General features: G+C 38.3%; 1 protein-coding gene across 8 annotated transcripts in view; it reads right to left on the bottom strand.

Annotated features, from left to right (window-relative positions):
- Positions 1-2,065: 2,065 nt before the first annotated feature.
- The window catches only part of Znf638 (zinc finger protein 638), a 73,566-nt gene continuing 55,597 nt past the window's right edge, over positions 2,066-20,034 (bottom strand). For 6 of the 8 annotated variants that reach the window (XM_041679769.1, XM_041679758.1, XM_041679738.1 and 3 more), the window contains 8 exons: positions 19,732-19,769; positions 9,891-11,106; positions 9,238-9,303; positions 7,412-8,336; positions 5,416-5,523; positions 4,705-4,803; positions 3,979-4,097; positions 2,066-2,376 (listed from right to left, as the gene is read on the bottom strand). In XM_041679769.1, coding sequence (XP_041535703.1) covers positions 2,311-2,376; positions 3,979-4,097; positions 4,705-4,803; positions 5,416-5,523; positions 7,412-8,336; positions 9,238-9,303; positions 9,891-11,106; positions 19,732-19,769 — 2,637 coding nt within the window. In that variant the 3' untranslated portion in view covers positions 2,066-2,310. The remainder of the gene's footprint in view (positions 2,377-3,978; positions 4,098-4,704; positions 4,804-5,415; positions 5,524-7,411; positions 8,337-9,237; positions 9,304-9,890; positions 11,107-19,731; positions 19,770-20,034) is intronic. The other 2 variants (XM_041679779.1, XM_041679747.1) reach the window with 1 other exon arrangement.

Consider the following 20,034-nt stretch of genomic DNA (forward strand, 5'->3'; position numbering starts at 1 on the left):
GCAAACAATTTACTGATGGGCCATTTCAATGGCCCAGTATTTACTTTTAGGTGGAAATGATACAAATTTGTGTGTATGAATAACTGGAGTTTAGTTGTAAATGGTTGGTTAATTAGTGCATGGGAATGAGAGTATGTTAGTTGTAAATCAGCATAAATATCTTACTGTTTGATAGTTTCTGTAATCAAGTAATATCAAACTCTAGTCTTGAACTTGCCACATATCTGAGAATGACCTTGACTTTTTGATTCTCCTGCCTGCCTTTCTTAAGTGATGGGTTTAAGAGTATTAGCTAACACACTAGGTTTATGAGGTCCTTGGGATTTGAACCCAGGGCTTTGTGCATGCTAGGCAAGCACTCTAACAACTGAGCTACACCCTCAGCCCCCATTACTTTTTTTTTTCTCCCCCCAAGACAGGGTTTCTTTGTAGCTTTGGTACCTGTTCTGGAACTAGCTCAGTTGACCAGGCTGGCCTCAAACTCACAGAGATCCACCTGTTACTCCATAACATTTTTAAAACACTGATTACAAAGGAGCCGTTCTGGAAAAGCAAGTTTCCACAGAATTTTATAACAGAAAAAGTAGTACAGTTCGAGGATTTTATTGCAAGATGGCTAGCTCAGTTGGTAAAGGTACTTGCTGCCAACCCTGAGGACATGAATTCCATTCCTAGGACCCAAATATAAGCCATGGTAGGTACATATGTGTGCGTATATGCACACACACTCACATACATACATGTATTTAATAAAAAGACCAAATTGAATGTAATCTACTTTTGCTTTGGTGTCTAGATGATGAAATGACAGAAACTTTAAAAAAGTGAATGCCAATCTAATGCAAATCTTCATCAATAAACTGTTATGAACATGTACTCCAAATCCACAGCAAGATTAAAGAACATATTTCAAGATTTTCTGAAAATATCAAGGATAAACAGAAGATTATATGCATACAGATGTGAGTGGTTTTTTTAAACCTTACAAAAAATCTTCTGCATCTAGAATCCCAGATGGGAAATTATTTGTGACACATAATAGTCATTATTGCCAGGTGAAGGTGGCAACGCCTTTAATCCCAGGATTTGGAAGGCAGAGGCAGAGGAATCTCTGTGAATCTGAGGCCAGCCTGGTCTACAAGAGCTCGTTCCAGAACAGGTCCCAAAGTTACAGAGAAACCCTGTCTCGAAAAGCCCCCCAAAATACAACAAGAAGCAAACAAAAAAGTCGTTATTGGTCATTAGAATTAAATAGCCCCTCCTCACCACTTTCATGCTTTAGCAGTTCCTTTTACTCTAAAGTGAGATTGTCTGAGCTGCTGCTTCTTCCACTCATCGTTTTCCTTATTGTTAGTTATACAGGAGAGCTGAGGAATCAGACATCAAACTAACTTCAAGTCAGCAGGTATGTCTGAAGTATGGACTAATTAGGCAGGAAGGGGTCTAGCACCTATTTAGAAAACACTCAGTTTTTAGTGCCTTTCCAACTTCTTACACATTACTCAGATGGTTTAATAATTATATCTGAAAGTTCATTAAAAGTTAAAATTGCTCTGTATATCTAAACTAGTACTTCCAGGATTTGGCAGGTGCTTTTTACAAACAGGAAAAAAAAAAATCCTTCAATTACATTTAAAAATTAAGCCAGGTGGCACACACCTTTAATCCCAGCACCTGGCAGGTAAAAGTAGGCAGATCTCTGTGAGTTCGAGGCCAGTTTAATCCACAAAGTGAGTTCCAGGACAGTCAGAGATACATAGAGAAACCCTGTCTTACAAACTTTTTTTTTTTTTTTAAAGAGAGAGAGAGAGAGAGAGAGAGAGAAAAGAAAAAGAAAAAAAAAAGCAGTACTTTACTCAAACTTACCTTGGCCAAACATAAAAAACTGAACATATAAGAATCTGGCCTGTATACATGGAAGGCGGAGACAAAGTACCACATCATGCTATTACTTCCATAACACATAAAGAACTGCCAAATATCCTAAATCACAGGTTGTAGAAAAGAGCCTTGTCTATAACTAGAGGCAAGCAAGACTTTACAAATCAACACAAACACAAAAGTGTTGAAATATACAGTAGCAACATTTATTTTAACACTTCTAAAAGGTATCTTTCCATGCCTGATGATTTGATATAAAAATCAAACCCATCATACTTTTCCCATCAGTTTCTCTACATCAAGGGCGATCAGAAATTTGTACAACATGAATATGTTTCTGAAACAGAAATTACAAATTAAATGATAACAAAAATACACAAATCAACTGGACCCTAAATGAATTTCTAATGAGTTTTCTTCTTTTTCCCATCACCTAGAGCTTCTTTCTTCAGTCTCATTCTGCTCCTTTTCCTTTCTTTGCTTGGCCATGAACTTCTGTTAAAAGCAATTTTCAATATGAAACATTTGTTAGATGTTGTTTGCTATGTGTGCAATCCTAAATGAATCTATATTAATAATCTAAAGCAGTGTCTTAATTAACATTCATTCCTTTCACTAATCATCCTTCTGATGGTCAATGATATGTCAGACAGAGTTTACGGCTTGGGGATTTAGTAGTAGACAAGACTAAAAAGGTATTTCCCCAAGTGCTAACACTGTAATAAAGGAACCGAAGAGAAGAACAATTGAAATCACTGTAGGTGGTAATAATCACTCTAAAATTATAACAATAATAAAGGTGTGTGGTCATGTGTCTGTTCTTGGATTTGATCCTTAAGCACCACAAAATTAAAACTGTAACTGTGGAACTAGGAAGGTTCATCTTTTTGTACATATAGGATGGAGTTCGCTTTATTTTTGGTTTTGTGAGAAAGTTTCTCTCTATGCAGTCCTGGCTGTCCTGAATCACCATATAAACCAGGCTGTCTTCTAACTCACACAGATCTGCTGACCTCTGCCTCTCAAGTGCTGAAACTGAAGGCGTGTGCTACCCAACTGGCTTTGGAGTTTGCTTTCTTAAGCAAAGGCCTTTCTTAGCAGTTAATACTTAAGTAGAGACCAAAAGATAGGAAAAACTGGCCACATGAAAGGTTTGGGAGGGGCACAGAAATAGTAATTAAGGCAACGGCACAATGGCAGCTGAGGTCTCAGGTACAAAGTTGCAAACAGTAATGAGAAATTTCAAAGACACAGAAAAGAAGCAGGCCATGCAGCCTTACAGGGCCAGAGTCAGTATGGCTATTATTTCAGGTGCCATATGAAATAGTTGCAAGATTTTAACTTTTTTCCTAAGACAAGGTCTCACTATATGGCACCATCTAGCTTGGAACTCTGTAGGTAGACCATCCTCAAATTCAAGAGATCTGCCTGCCTCTGCCTCCAGACTGATGGGATTAAAGATGTATGCTACCACATCTGGACTCAGTTGCAAGATTTTAAATGGGGGGTAAAAAGTAGGATATAACAAGTTAAAAGCACACAGAGAAGGTAAAATATGCGAGGCATTAGACATAGAATTAAACAAGCTGGCTAGAAACCCAAGGTCTGCCACTAACTAGCTTGGATTTTTAGAAGTTCAATACAAAGAATACATGAAACAACATAAGATATCCAGGAGTCAGAATTACTGATTCCCATGGCTAACAGTAACTCTCTGGAGCAGTATCTCCTTAAACATACACACGAAAAAGGAAGGCCTGTGACTCAATCAGTTTAAGAAACACATTTTCTTCTGACTACAAATTTAGAAATCTTAATATGTTAACATGCACAGCTATTTACAATGGAACATCAGGATAAGCAGAGTCTTATATTTTAAAGGAGGCCCACAAGATATTACTGTTTATAAATCTATTCTAGAGAATGCTATTGCTCCAGGAAAAGAAGTGGGGTTACATACTATGACGTGGAAAACCAGGGATTTTGGACTTAAGAGCAATGAACTGGAATAAATACCTAAGTTCTCACAAAGAAAAAGGAACACACACATTGGGAAGACTCTTTAAATCAAAAGACAGTGGCATTTTTATGTGTTACCTCTGTATTTTGCTTATGACGTTTGCTCTTGCAGTGATTTGCCATTGCTTTTTCATCTGAGTAGAAGAGGGAGCAAATTGGGCAGAAAAACCCAGCCTTTGGAACAAGGAAGTCCAAATCTAGAAAACAAGAAGAAAGAGAATAATCCACCAACAGTATGTCAATCACTTTATCTAAATTCAAAGATTGAACCTAGGGCCTCAAACATGTTAGTCAAGTACTCTACCACTTGGTTATAATCTCCCAGCAGAATATATATCTTTACTTAAGAATATGTAATATGTATTCCAAAGCCTCCAGAGAAGCCAGAATGCTACTGTCCTGCAGGCTGAAGAATCTGAGAACAGAAAACAAACATCTTAGAAATACCCTATTAAAGTAGAAGATGGGAAAACAGAATGATGAGCTGCTGAACAACTAAAAGATTCTTGACTCAGCTCAGTGGTCACAGTGAAAGTTTGCTATGGAAGCTTTTTAGCTTGTTTTGCCTAATTGGAATTTCTGCTTGGGGAAGTATAAATCAGTTTTTATCATGGCAGCAATTAAAGGTACATGAAAGAAAAAGGAAGCATACATATCCCAGCCTTCAAGAATGAAATAAAAATATTCATGCCAGATTTAAAAAAAAAAAACCCTAGATAAGCTGTATTCAAAATACCAAGCAAGGTTAACTTGTTCACTTTTTATTTCAGAGGAACAAGAAAGAAGAGAATCATTTTACTTTACCTCCCGGCACATCAGCTGTCACTGATTTGCCTACAGGAGAGTCTTCGGTCTTCATGCGCTTTTCATCAGGCTCTGAATCGTTTAATTCAGCTTCTTCAACTAAAGTCATTAAAAAGTTCAAGGAAAAACATGAAGCTATTTAAGATAAATTTGTAGACTTTGTGACGGTAATGTTGGGTACTTTCTGATTACTAAAACTAACTTAAAACTCATGGAACTACACCTTAGTTAATAATGATCCTGGTCTAAGAAGTAAATGGGTAAATGTTTAGATATATTCAATGGATTTAGAAGAAATAGGGCTAAAGCCATTATATTTATAGCCAACAACAGGGAGGATATTGGATACAATGACAAGTATATATTGTATGACAATGTTCATGTTCCTTATTTGTATCAACTTAAGTATTACTAATGCTGTTCAGACATTCTGTTTAATTTACTGGCTGGCTGCCTGGAAGCAAACAAAAAACAGTTAATAGAATACTGTTCTCTGATGCTGTAACATAGTCACAAATGCCTCTTGAGAGTAATTTCCACAAATATCTCTTGTTCTAGTGTCACTGTTCCCAAACCTCTCTAAATTATGAAGAAAGAAGGATCTTATACACCTGTCTTCTGCCTTTCCAGTTTCTTGGCTGGTTATCTGTGAAACTTCTACCATCATCTCATGTTGTGTGGTTTTCTTCCCCACCCAAACTGCCCCTTTACCTCCTTCATTCATTTGGAAGGCTTCTTTGCCTTTTGCTGGTTCTGCCATTACAGCTTTTTGTGAGGGTGATGCTTTCCCAATTCTAACTCTCTTCATTGGTGTTTTAGCTTTAAAAAGAAAGCCTAATTTATTGCTCCAATAACAGTACTTAAATTGCTTTAAATTTAACATATTAAACTATCTAATAATTCTAATATTTGTTCTAAAAACTACCTAAAATTGGGGAGAATGTCTTTTTGTTATATTTCTAAGACAGGAACCTGCTTATGTAGTTGAAGCTGAGTGTTGGATTATAGGTATGTGCCAGCACACCCGGTCAAGAAACCTATTCCTAAATAGAAATCTACTTTATTGCCGGGTGGTGGTGGCACATGACTTTAATCCCAGCACTCACTTTAATCTCAGCTCTCAGCAGAGGCAGGCGGATCTCTGTGAGTTCGAGGCCAGCATGGTCTACAAGAGCTAGTTCCAGGACAGGAACCAAAAAGCTACAGAGAAACTCTGTCTTGAAAATTAAAAAAAAAAAAAAAAAAAGAAATTTACTTTATTTTATTTTACTTTATGTGCATTGGTGTTTTGCCTGAATTATGTCTGTGTGAGGGTGTTGGATCCCCTGGAATTGGAGTTACAGACAGTTGTGAGTTGTCACGTGGGTGTTAGGAATTGAACCCAGGTCCTCTGAAAAAGTAACCAGTGCTCCTAACTGCCAAGAATCTCTCCAGCCCCTTAGAATTTTAAACAGCAGTTCATTCAAAATGTTTCCATTTATGTTCTGAACAATTATTCCTTCCTATTCTTTTCGCAGAGTGGCTATACATTTTTCCCTGAATTGTTATCAATCCAGTGAGATGTTCCTAGTATTCCATTATTAGTCTGGTTAAAATTTTCAAGGTTTTTCTTTTTTCGTTATTGTTTTGCCTCCCTCCACTCCCCACCCAAGACAAGGGTTCTCTGTATAACGGCCTTGGCTGTCCTGAAACTTGCTTTATAGACCAGGCTGGCCTTGAACCCAGAGAGACCCACCTGCCTCTGCTGAAAGCTGAGATTAAAGGCATGCAGCACACAAGACCTAGCTTTCTTTCTTTTTTAAAAACTTTGCAGAGTAGATATTCATTAATACATTGAATAATTTCATTTGTAACATCTAAGGAAACAAAATAAACTACTATTTGAATTCACCCATAAAGGTGACTTAAATAACAGTGTGTCAACTGGGTTCATAGTTTTCTTAATGGAAACTATTTTTGTCTCTCTCATGTCCTGCAAGCAAGTAAGCTGCTCTATTATTCCAAACAACCAAAATATTACACTATGCCAGATGTGACTCTCACCTGTAATCTTGGCACCTGGGAGGCAAGAATATCGCATGTTCAAGGCAACATTTTGAGTTCCAGGCCAAAAAGGGCTAGTCAGACCTCATCTCAAAAGACCAACATCTGCCAGCTGCGGTTGTTCACACCGTTAATTCCAGAACACAGGAAGCAGACATAAGCTGATCTCTACGAGCTCAAAACTGCCTGCTCTATATAAGAAATTCCAGGCCACAAAGTGAGACCCTAACTTAAAAGAATATATATAAATAAATAAAGTTGAACAGTACCTCGATAATTTGTTCTCCTGCTTGTTTTATTCTAAACCCAAGTTTAAGCCAGAAGTAGGAGGCAGTGTAATGTGCACACTGTTCTGCTCTTTAAAAGCTTGTTTCCCCACTCATACACACTGTTTTCACTGTGACTCTGCATTGGCTGCTTCGGTTTGTTTCCTAGTTTTGCCATCCTTTCTTGAGGTATAACAACTTGGGACAACCTGTACTCTACAAACTAAGAGAAATGTGTGCAACCTGTACTTGTTTCTATGGAAAATTTGAGTGATTATAACTGCTGGCTTACGGAAGGAACATTAGCACGATGATATTACTCCTACTGCGGCACTGTGTTCAAACCAGTTTTAAATGTAATTTCATGAAACAGAAAAATGAACACTTGAAGTATCTACCTGCCGTAGGTCTTTCAATCATGGTTTTCAGATCTTTTGTAACAGTATCACTTCCTGGACCTACTTGGGAGAAAGAGTCAAGTTTTGTCTTCTTTGGGTCCACGGCTTTCCTCTTTCTATTTCCTTTTTTATCTGGATGGTGGTCAATTTTGCCTTGTGCTAACTCAACTTTTGAATCATTGTCTCCATCCTCTTCATCTCCAACTTCATCCACAGTAACAAAATTAAGTTCTTCTTTAAGATTTTTAAAATCAGCCAGAGAATCTTCATCCTCTTCAGTTACTTCATCCAAAGTCACTAAATGAAAATCACTTCTGTCATCTTGTATTTCATCTACAGTAACTAAAGTAGAAGGGTCTTCAGGCACCTGGGAAGAAATGAACCCAATAGAGTCCCTTACAGTAGTTCCTTCATCTCTTTTTGAATTCAAAGTAGCAAAAGTTATGTCTGCTGATTCTTCTACTTCTCCAATTTCATCCACAGTTACCAAGCGTTCCTGCTGAAGATCTTGTTCTTCGGCCATGGACAGAACAGTAACATCTTTAGATTCACTGTGGGAAATGCAATCATCTTGGTCAATTAGTTCATCTAAGGTAAGAAGGGAGTTAGAATTTTTTACCATTTCTTCCATATTGAGCTCTTCTTCATCAATGACTTCATCCACAGTGACTAAAGCTTGTGCAGCTGCATCTTCTTCTTCCCCAATTTCATCTAGCGTTACAAAGGACAGTTCTCCCTCAACACTGTGAGGGACTGAGGTTTCCCCCTTTTTCTTTTTTAAGTTAAGTTCGGGGGAAGGAGAAATTTTGAGAGCTTCTTTTCTTTTTCCCTTTAATGGATTCTGCTTGGCTTGAGAAGGAGTTACTTCTTCTATGACTTCATCCACAGTAACGAATTCATCCAAATTAAATGTAAATAATGGTTCCTGTTGGAAAGTTAAGAATCAGTACAATGAACTTTGACTGACTAGGCATTACTAATCACAGTAGACTAATATGCAAATCATCCATGAGAATTTCTCTGTAAAGCCATTTCCTAAGACTAAAAAAAATTCAATGTTATATTTCAAAGGGTTCCAAAGTGATAAGACTAGTAAGACAGCTCAGTCAGTAAAGGTGCCTGCCACCAAGCCCAACAACCTCAGTTTGATACCAAGAACTAATGGTATAAGGAGAAAAGTGACTCATGCAAATTGTCCTCTAATCTCCATGTAAGAGCACATACATGTGAGAATATGCATATATAGCACACAAATAATTTAAAAAATAATTTACACTTTAAAACAACATTTAAAGCACTTGTCAAAACACTGATATACAAAGAATCTACTATTCCATACGTTAAGTATCAAACAAGTGTTTACTTACTAGACTTCTAAAAGCACCTCAAACAAAAAGGTAAATAATTAGCCATATCAATCAGCTTATATATAATATGTATTTTAACTTATAGAATGCTATGAAAGTTTGAAAGCTTTATATTGATAAAATTATCTGAAAAGATTACTAAAACTTAATAGCTAATATAGCTGTTTTTGAAAAAAATCATTTTAAATCTGGTACCAGAGTAAATAAATTTCCAGTAAGTTTCTGGATTTTGTATGCTGTCAATGACCCACTACTTGTACACACAGCAAGAAAACTATTTAGTCTACCTCAGTGACAACACCAGAATACAACAAGAAGCACTTCACTCCTTATCCTATGCCCTGTGTGCTTCACTCTCAACTTCCATGTTAACTATGAAAAGATAAGTGCAAGTATGTAAGATAGGTGGGCATTGCTATGGAAGGACTGATACAGAGTATGTGGGTATTTTCCTTTTACCTCTTTCGATTTGGAACTTCTACCAGTAGTACTTTTAGAATTCTTAGTGCTCTGCAAAGCCAATGCCTAAAATATTAAGAAATACAGAAAAACAGAGTTTATACCCAGATTATTAATGTTCTTTAAAAAAGAGAAAAGATAATCAGCAAATATCCAAATATGGTCAATTATGCAAATACTTAGCAAGTATATAAAACTAAGTCAATAATTATTTAATGGTATAGGCACAGTCAGTCTCCAAAAGTTAGAGCTAAATTCAGTTTCCGAAGTCTTTGCCCACAATGTCTAAGTAGGTGCTCAGTGAACTGATAAAGCTTCAATTTTAGAGGAATGAGAATGCCAAATCATCATCCTAGGAGCCACTACAGATCTTTCCTTTAAATCAATTATATTTCTGACCAAATTTTAGTTCAGCTACATTTGTGACCAAGTAAGACTTTCTTTCCAAGCATGTGAATAAATGGGAACTTTGAGCTCAACACTCCAAATGTCTACCAGCTTAAATCAATGGAATTGTTTCAGAAAGGGAAACAGGACTTGGGACTAGAGGGAAGAGATGAAACTATGAGCCAAACTACACTTCCTACTTCACAGCTATAGCAGCAGAATTACGAACTCCAAAGACACACGAGTCATTCTTCTACTCTCCTCACCTTATAGTTGCTGTCATCCCGTTTCATGGAGGGAGGTTTGGTCTCTGTTTCCTGAGACTGTTTTGCTATGTCCTTGTAATCCAGTTTAGAATCCTTGCACTGAAGGGCTGCGATCCTTCCTCTGCTAACACCACTCTGAGTGGGTTTGGATTTACTGTTGCTTTCTGTCAAGTCTGATCTGGTATTTTTAAGCAAACCAAATTCCTTGGCTGAAACTTTCTTTTCAGCAATTATTTGATCTCTAAGCACAGGTTTTGGAAAATTTTTCTGACTTTCAGTTTTTGAAGTTGTATTTTTTGCTTTAGTGGAAGACACCACAGCAGCCTTGATGCTTGTTTTACTATTACATACATTTGATACAGTCGGCACACTAGTTTTACCAGTTTCATCAGGATTACTGCTCTCACCCACTCCTTTATTTGGGTCTGCCTTGATTACAGCACTTTCTACTGGCTTTTCTCTTATTGCTGCTATAATCTTCTCCAATTTTTCTACAAACGTGTCAGCTTCATTCTTCTCAGTTTTCTCTGTTTCTACTTGTAAATCCATTCTGGTTTCCTTAGTATTGAATTCATTTTCCTGCTTGTCATCCATGCTAATTTTTTCAGAAGTATCCTTTTTGCTCAGAACCTTCTCATCCTCAATGTAACTTCCTGGTTCTTGGGTCACAACACAAGCAGATGGCAGTACTTCTGAAACAGTTTCATGTTTGTCCACTTCAGCAATGGCTTCTACTGTGGGTTGTGCAATACCAGAAAATGATTTATCTGCTTCAGATGGAGAATCTTCTAGAATTCCCTTGATGTTCTTTTCTTCTAAGACACTGTCAGATATTGATAATTCTGTTTCGGGGTTTGTAACTTCTGTCTCTTCCTTCACAAAGTCACTGGTGTATATCTGCTGATTTAAGGCAGATTCCTCCATATTTTCGCTGAATAACTCAGTTTTAGCTGGAGTGGATGCTACAAGAGGAATTTCTATGCTGACCTCTGCTCCTTGAGCTTCCAGGTCCAGTGTTTCAATTACAAAGTCAGACTCATACAAGGCTTGTTTGGGTTCTTCCTTACCAAGTTCTTCCTGCTGCACTGAAGTTTCTGTTTCAATATTGCAAGTAGTTTCTTCTTCAATCTCACTAGGTTTAACAGAGGGACTATCGGCTGCTGTTTGTACCTCACTTTCATCAACAGGACTGTTTTTCAAGTCAGGGCTAAAAGTACTTAAAAACAAACAAAAAGAACACAAAAACAAACAAAAATCAAACTATGATGAGAATTCAACCATTGTAAATAATCCTGTTGATGCCAACTGTAAAGGTTTTCTGATGCACAAATACTAAGCACTGGGAAATCCAGCCAATCAACATTAAACTGGCTAAGACGTTCTGATGGAAATCAGAAGGTGAAAGATCTAAGAGATCATCCATCTTTTTAATTCAAAAGAAGTAATAACAAAATTAGGAGTGTTGATATCTTCCTTTTACTTGTGCAAATTAAGTGTTTGGACTTGAAAAGGCTGAACAAAAAGATCTCAAATTATTATTAGGCTCTATAATCATGACATAGCAACTAAACAAAATGTGCACAGTTCTACAATAAAGCTAGTGATCCTTTCATGGAAATTTAAAAATGTACAGATGAATTTTCATAAAAAGAAAATTGGGATTGCTATGGAGAATAATGCCATTTAACAATTTTGCTTCCTTTTTGGGTATAAAAGACCTATTTTTAATTTTCCAAAAAAATGTGCTTATGAATGATAATACTTCAAGGAAACTTTTCTTTAGAAGGACCTCCATAGCTTTTGGAGATTTACAATCATAAGCAAAACTGTTAGAACCACCTTAACATGAACATACAATCTAAATACCCATAAACTGCTCACTCATTTATTAGATAATATTTTGATTATTCAGAAGAAATGGAGAAAATGAATGGACATTAATTATTTTATGTCATGGTCTTCCCAAACCCACAAAGTCTATAATTTTATAATTCAATAACGTTCACAGAAGCAGAACCAAAATAAACTATTTTAAATTAACATTGCACATCAAAAGTTGTCTTGAAAGAAAAGAGTTTTTCTAAAGACTATGTCTAACACAGTCTAAAAATACATTCCCATAATTTTGTTACTAGCAGCGGACTAGAGAAAGACACTAGAAAGTGATCATATCACATTAACACATTGTAACAATATTAACTCGTTTTCTTATTTCCAATAAAGGAAAGGATAAGCTGTCATCTCTGACATGCTTCTCAGAGGATGGCCACATATGCTTTAGTTCACAATACCAGATAATGTCTAGCTCTGTCCTGAGATTTTTATTTCAAAGATTTGGAAAAGGTGCTAACTGCGCCCCACTGGGGTCTAGTCATTTCATTAAATAAATAAACTGGTTCTCCCAGAAGAATAACTGTAAGTTATGAGAAATTTATAAACACCAAAGAATCATAGATCCTAATAATAATACATTCTAATTTCTGTGTAAAATACGCAGTATATTGAAATACTTCTATTTGAAATTAACATCTCTAATACTGAAGATTCTAAAGGCTCATATTAGGTGTCCCAAATTCTTGGAACTAAAGTAGAATCTGTGGTCAGAAACAATAGGACAAAGAAATAACCATGACATTCATAGTTACATGGATATTTCTCAAAATACAAACTTTTGAAATTATAAGATTCATATGAATAATAAAGAATAAACTCGAACTCCTGCTTCATTACGGAGTTATATATTAATCCTAAAAATTGATATATTGAACTACACAGCAACATTTATGAGGCTGAACAAACACAAAGATTTTTTTAATCTCATCTGAAAGATGTTACAAGACTTTCTCATTACCACATTTAAAATTTATAAACACTTATTATCATTCAGCCAAAGAGTAACTATTGCAGCTCTACATTTGAAACAGAACAAAGGCCTGTTTGTAAAGATGGTTCAATTTCATACTTTTGTACAATTATTTTATAAATTTATTGTTAATTTGTGTGTATGTATGTGCACACACCCGTGCCTTGAGTTTATGTGCATTATGGTAGTGCAAGAGGACCTTGACGGCCAGAGGACAAACAGCACTGGGCTCCTGGAGCAGGAACCCACAGGCAGTTGTGAGCCTCCATGTGGGTGTTGATAATCAAACCTGGGTTCTTTTCTGCAAGAACAGCAAGTACTCAACTGTTGAGCCATCTTTCCAGCCTCACTGTGTACCAGTCTTTAAGAATTATAGTATTTTTTCTATAGAAATTGTTTTAACAATAACTATCTGTTTATTGGCTAGAATGAAGGAAAGTTTCAAAGTTGATTTAGTTTGGAATGCCGCTGAGAGGTCAAATAAATGACACTAATACCATAAATAAAACGGCAATTTTTGTTTTTCTTTTTAAGAGATTAAAAGAAAACAGTTACATTCTGAGAAACAACACACAAACAATTCCAGAAAGTACACAGGTATCTAATATTCTACTCCCAATCAGACCAATTGAGAATTTCACAAAAGGCATACAATAGAAGTTAGGCATGAGCATAAAGGATGACACCATAACACACATACATCTCAAGACATTTTAGGATGAGATTTAACAATACCAAAAATTAATATTTATTTGAGAATTCCACCAGGTATTTATCAATATTAATGAATAAGGGAAAGTTCATCTAGCATCCTTATTTAAAGACTTAATCAAATTGCACATAGGTAGGATATGCATGAGGAGAATGAAGGACAATGTAAGTTATTACTAAACTATAATGTGAAATCTCCTCTAAGCAATCTACAATTAGAATTTACATTAATTAGAAACAAAAGAATCACACTTCAAGATGAACTGGCAAAAACATTTTTAAAAAAACTCAACAAAATTTTTAGTTTTTTATTGTTGTTGTTTTTAAAGCAAAACAAACATGACCACCATTTTTTTTTTGGTGTAAGTTTACTCCAAAAGTAATGTTGTATACTCTGATTATATCCCACATAATTTTATTCTTATTTTTTCTCTGTAATACAAGTCAGAAAAAAATGAGAGCAAAATTGGAAGTTTTCTAAAAAATCAATTTAACAAGACTAGAAACTATCTGTTAACATGTCAATATTTTAAGTCTTGAAAAGAAGAAAGACAAAATAGACAACAAGCATTGTTTTTGATAAAATCTTATAAAATAGAATACACAAAAACGAATTTTGTGGAAAATCTATTTCTTGTGACCAATAGAGAAAACTGTAGGTCTGTCCATAGGACTTACATGTGACATTGTTATTTATTAAGCTCTCTGTGGACTTGCAAGTGAATACTATTGGTTTAAAAATAAACTTTTAAATTTTTGGTTGTGGGCCTAGCCTTTAACAGCTGAGCCATTAGGTAGGCGGTGGCAGTGCACACCTTTAATCCTAGCCCTGGGAGGCAGGTCTCTGAGTTCAACACCAGCCTGGTCTACAGAGCTAGTTCCAGGATTGGCTCCATAGCTACTGAGAAACACTGTCTCAAAAAACAAACAAACAAACAAACCAACAAACAAAAGAAAGAAAGATGAACTTTTTTTAAAAGTATGGACTGACATACACAGCAACCCAGAAATATTGCTTATGATTACCAATGTATTTTAATATGCTCATGATCATTAACAATCAAGGATAGTCTGATTTTACAAAATGCTAGTTAATAAGAAAATCCATAATAGTTTGTGAATCAAATAAATACCTTTTTATTTAAACATTTTCAAATTGCTATTTCAAACGTAGATGACCTTAAAACATAGACTAATAAATAATAGTAATTGATAGTAAACACCATGGCTAAAACAAATCTGTGAGTCAGTAGTTTGAAGAGACTCTAAAAATTAAGTTTTCATAGTAGACACAAAGTGGTACTTTTTTTTTCTTGGACAAATGTTCCCATTCCATACTTTAAATGTTCTAAAACTGTACCAACTCTTTAAAAATTACATTGAAAATTATACTTTTAAGTTAATGAAAATTTAAGAGTACGTAAACTGCATTTTACTATTGTGGTACACAACACACTAGCAAAGAGCACGTCACATTTATCATGGATTAAACTGCTCCAGGGTGTTTACCAAGCATAAAGAAGTGACAATTCTGTATGTAATTCAAACTTATACATGCTCTTTCTCTAAATAGTCAATAAATACATGAATGAGATTAAATATAGCTACCAACCAAAACAAACCCTAAGGCCAAACAGAACCCAAAAGTAAGATGACAACAACTTTACACATAAACAAAAGGAACAAGTATGATGGTGGTAGGCTTCCTGAGCCTCCTTATTTCCCAGGGAAAAGTGAGGGCAATCTGCCCTTTCTGCAGACCACAACCTAGGATACCCATTCCCAGCCCAGACAATCAGAATAGGGAGTCGATTCAAAGCAGGAGGAACTCAGTTTGTTACTGTGTCAGCTTATATATGTTAAGTGACATCCTGTGATGTGGGGGTACCTCTAACAAATGAGAGGCACCCAAATCCTCCCTCTGATTGGAGGGGCGTCTACCTAGTTTTGTTGTCTGATCCTCGCTCAAACTTGAGCCAGGCTTTTCTCTGTCCTACAGGCCTCGAGGTACAGGCCCTGAGATAATTTGGCCCAATATCTCCCCGTTTTACTTTATATTCCACCCTCTACCCAGGTCACCAAGCCAGAATAGCCCACCAAGGAGAGAGTATGCCTCAGGGACACCCCTATCTGGAGTTTCAGCCTGGACACCCTCAAACTGAGAGTTCATCCTTAGGATGAGATGTATAGAGCCTACCATAATGTACTTGAAGGGCCATGTACCTGTTGTATCTGTTTTTGGAATGTTTGCTTCAGCTTTTAGAAAACAAACCAGGTCTCATAGGGCGTCTTGACTCATCTAGGATTCTTGTGACTATCCCCAAATTGTCAGCATAGAAGCAACATTCTTCCCCAAGTGCTCTGCAAATTCCTCCCTGTTCCATAAACAGCAAGCCTTTCCTATTTTGTAAGGTTACCCTTGCTAAGGAATAAAGACTTTTGTAAATAACATAATGCAGTCTCTGTCTTTTCTAATTTTGTCCAGCCAGTCTGCTCACATAACCAGGAAGAACAATAGTAATCATGAGCTGCCCCCGCATAGTTGAGGCAGTCCGGTTGCTTCCTGGGCATACATAAAAAGGTATCTGCTGGAGGGCATGTCTCCTAAGGACATGAGAACACCCAGGCTCATTAGGGGTAAGATGCCTAGGGTAGAGTGTATCCCTGAAAGCCTCTGCATTTAGGTCTCCCTTTGATCCTCTGAATCCAGACTCCCACAACCCAGCTCCCATGCGCTAAATCACCTAAGTCAAACATCAGGTCAGATCACCATGTTCAGGGTTTTGTCATCTAAGAAGTCTGGTTTAGGATCCCTCCCGTGCCAGCACTCGACAAGACCCACGACACCTTCGGTGGTTGGTGGGGGCTTGCTGCTTGGACCTTGGTCTCCACTCTCCTCAAGGGTTAATCTCCCCTTGGGCAGTGGTTATTTTTCTTTCCTTGTGTTTGAATTTAAGGGCTGTTCACCATAATCTCTTTCTTTCTTTATTGGTCATCTTGGTCTTCCCCGTTGTCCTGAGGCAGGAATTTTAAGTTATAAGCGGGCAGCCATATAGGCTTTTCCCGTTTGGGAAGAAACATTCATATCCTCAGCCCTGTGTCAAAAAGGGATCTGGGCCCCTTCATTGGGTAGTGAGAGGATCCTTCCACCTAACCTTTAGGCAGGGCCTCGTTGGTAGGGATCTCCAGTGTTTCTGGAATCTATTTTGTTCACCTGATTTTTGAAAATTTAAAATATTGATGGTTAATAAAGCCTTCTGCAGTTGTAGATGGGGGGAGACTTCTCCCCCTTTTTGATTTATAGGCATAGGGTAAGTGTGGCAGTAGGTTCACCACGTAAGAGCTGTCTGAATAGAGTTTGCAGGGTTCTGGGACCTCTTGTAGGGCAAATGCCCAATTATTAGATCATCCATATAAACATATAAGAGAGTATTATCTTTGTCAAAATAAGGAGAGAGGATACTATACAGATATTGTTGGCAAAAGGCCAGACTACTGGCCATTCCCTGTGGAAGAATAGTCCATTCATATCTCTCACCAGGTTGAGAGGAGTTAACTGTAGGAATGGAAAAGGCGAACTTTTCACAATCCTCCTCATGAAAAGGAATTGAAAAGAAGCAGTCCTTTAGATCAATTACAGTGAGGTAAAACTGGGAGGGGATTGTTGGGACCCAAGGTAAGCCCCTCAAAGGGGCCCCTACTAGCTCCATTTGGGAATTAATTGTTCGCAGGTCCTGTAGCATTCTCCATGTCCCATTAGGTTTACATATCACAAACACAGGACTGTTCCAGGGGCTCATCAAGGGCCTTATCCATCCTTCTCTAAGCAGATTTTTCTGGTGATTTCCTTAAGCATCTTAAGTTGAGGTAAGGGCCACTGCTCTACCCATACCAGCTTACCAGGTATTCACCTAATGGGGGAGGGGTGGGGGACCCTGGCCTCTACTTTTGGGGGTGAATACAGGTGTCAGGGGTCTGCCTGATGGCACCTTGCTCAGTTTTATCATAAAAGGCTAGGTGGTCAGTGGTAATAACAATATCCATCTGCCTAACAAATCTTGTCCCAGAAGGTCCACAGATAACTCTGGAAAGATCAGAGGCCTAAATTTTCCTTTGTCTTTGTCTGGCCCCACCCAAGTCATGGAACTGGCCATTTCTTGGGACATAGACCTCTCCCAACCCCCATGATAGGTGGCCCGGTTATGAGATCCCAGCTGGTAGGAACCTTTTCCTTTCTGAGGTACCGTCCTGTCAGTTCCTGTGTCTTTCAAGCATTGAAATCTTTGTCCCCCAATGATCATAGTCATACTGGGTTGGAACCCCTCTACCATTGGAATAGCCCAGTTAACTGAAGGTGCATCTTTCCTTCCTTAGGTTAAGGGGGCTGGAAGCCCCCCCCCCATCCAGTTTAAAGGTTGATTTGCGATGGGTTTCCCATTTATACCAAATTTGGAGCAGCATTCTGAGCCCCAATGGTACCCCTTATGGCAGCTAGGGCAGAGAGACAGAGGGGGGTTGCTTCCACAGCTAGGTCTTATTGCCCTTTTGTAGGCAATCCCTCTTAGAATGCCCCAGTTGACCACATAAGAAATATTTCCTAGGTGTTTGCCTTGAGTAATAGAAGAGGCTAGAGTTTGGGTCTGGTTGGTATGTGACTGGGTCCCAACATTCTGCAATGCCACAACCCATTGACTCATGGACCCTTCCCTAATGCAAGCACAACCCATCCTAGTATCTTGGTTCATACCTTCCCAGACTAGGAGCATAATAAATTGGTCTCTAAGCCCATCAGGGGGCAATTTCCTCTCAATAAAGTCTAGAAGCAGCTCTGCCAGTTTTTGCATCATGCCAGCAATAGGTGATCTGTGGGTTCCTCCTCTAGTGATGCCCAAGCCTCCAGGCCTGCTTGTCTAACTTGGTCCCAATACAGAACCACAATTCCGGCTTATTGGACCCCAGAGGAAAAGCCTTCCCCCGTTCCAGTTACCACCGAATAAGTGATGGGAATTGGGGGGTCGGCCGCTTATTGAACTCTGCCCTTTGTGACAGGCCTCCTTAAAGAAGGTTGTCCATTTAACTTATCGGGGTCCTCCCACCACAAGGTGGCCTTAGCTAGATCATACCAGTCCTTGGGGACAAAAAGGATGGTAGGTTACCTCCTGAAGAAGGGTTATGGCCCAAGGGGAGTTGGGGCCATAATCGGCCACTGCCTTCCTCAATTCTTTCAGGTCATTAGATTCCCAAGGACACCAGACTAGGGGGCGATTGGGGGGGGGGGGGGAGGGACATTGGCCAGGAAGCCTTGGGGTCTGTAAACCTTAGCCTTATAGGCCTGGGCATAAGTATCACCAGGAGGCTCCGTCCCACGTTCCTGCAAGAGACTGGTATATTCATTTCCTCCTGGCAAGGATGGAGCCCCTTATTTGTCCTGTTCCCCTCTCCCATTTTATCCTTTCCAAGGCAGGTGGGGGCATAAGGAGGCAGCTACTCTTTGTCACAGGCAATATCTACTTTCTTTTATTTTTGTCTTTGCCTCTGCCTGCTGTGTTCCTTCCTCCTGCAATGGCTCGTCAGTAAATTGTGCCCATTTTTGATCTTTACTCTTCTGTCCTTTTCTCCCGTTCTTTTGATTAATTGGTTACTTTTGGATTCTTCAGACCTCTCCCGATCTTCAACCTTTTCCTGCTCCTCCTCGCCAGTCTCCTCCCTGAAGTTGCGTTATCCATCGTGGGGTCCCACTCACCTTGAAGACTGCTTTGCCCTGGGACCAGTTGCCCCATGTTGGGTGCCAGTTGCTAGGCTTCCTGAGCCTCCTTATTCCCCAGGGAAAGGTGAGCATGCTATCCGCCCAGTCTGCAGCCCCATGAAGCAGGACAATCAGAAGCAATAGGGAGTCGATTCAAAGCAGGAGGAACTCAGTTTGTTACTGTGTCAGCTTATATATGTTAAGTGACATCCTGTGATGTGAGGGTACCTCTAACAAATGAGAGGCACCCAAATCCTCCCTCTGATTGGAGGGGCGTCTACCTAGTTTTTGCTGTCTCGTCCTCACTCGAGCCAGGCTCTTCTCTGTCCTACAGGCCTCCAAGAATAGGCCCTGAACTTGAACCAGGCTTTTTTCTGTCCTACAGGCCTTGAGGTACAGGCCCTGAGATAATTTTGGCCCAATAGGATGGGAACTTTCTGTATATGAGAAAAGTTACTTCAAGAATCAGATATGCCTAAACAATACACAAAAACGGAAGAAAAGAACTAAAAGCAACATACCTTTCTTTCCCCAGTTCTGGGTCACTCTCCGTTTGAGCCTACAATATAATTCACATTTCATTAGAGGTTATTCTAGTGAATTTTCACTATTGAATCCACTAAATATTTTCAGGTAAATATGGTTAACAAAAGTAAAAACAAAATGGGGGGCTACCTCTTAAAGAAAATGAGTTAGTTTTAGTTTCCTGTATCCACATAACTATTACGTTCCAGAAAAAAAAAAATCTCATTAAAAACTACTGCTAGGTTACAAAGAATATCAAGTAATGAGATATTTATAAAAACAAGGAAGTTTGTGAATTT

The sequence above is a fragment of the Microtus oregoni genome, unplaced genomic scaffold, assembly GCF_018167655.1.
Source record: "Microtus oregoni isolate MIOR12 unplaced genomic scaffold, Mior012 000002F_ref0000024, whole genome shotgun sequence".
NCBI classification, from domain to species: Eukaryota; Metazoa; Chordata; class Mammalia; order Rodentia; family Cricetidae; genus Microtus; species Microtus oregoni.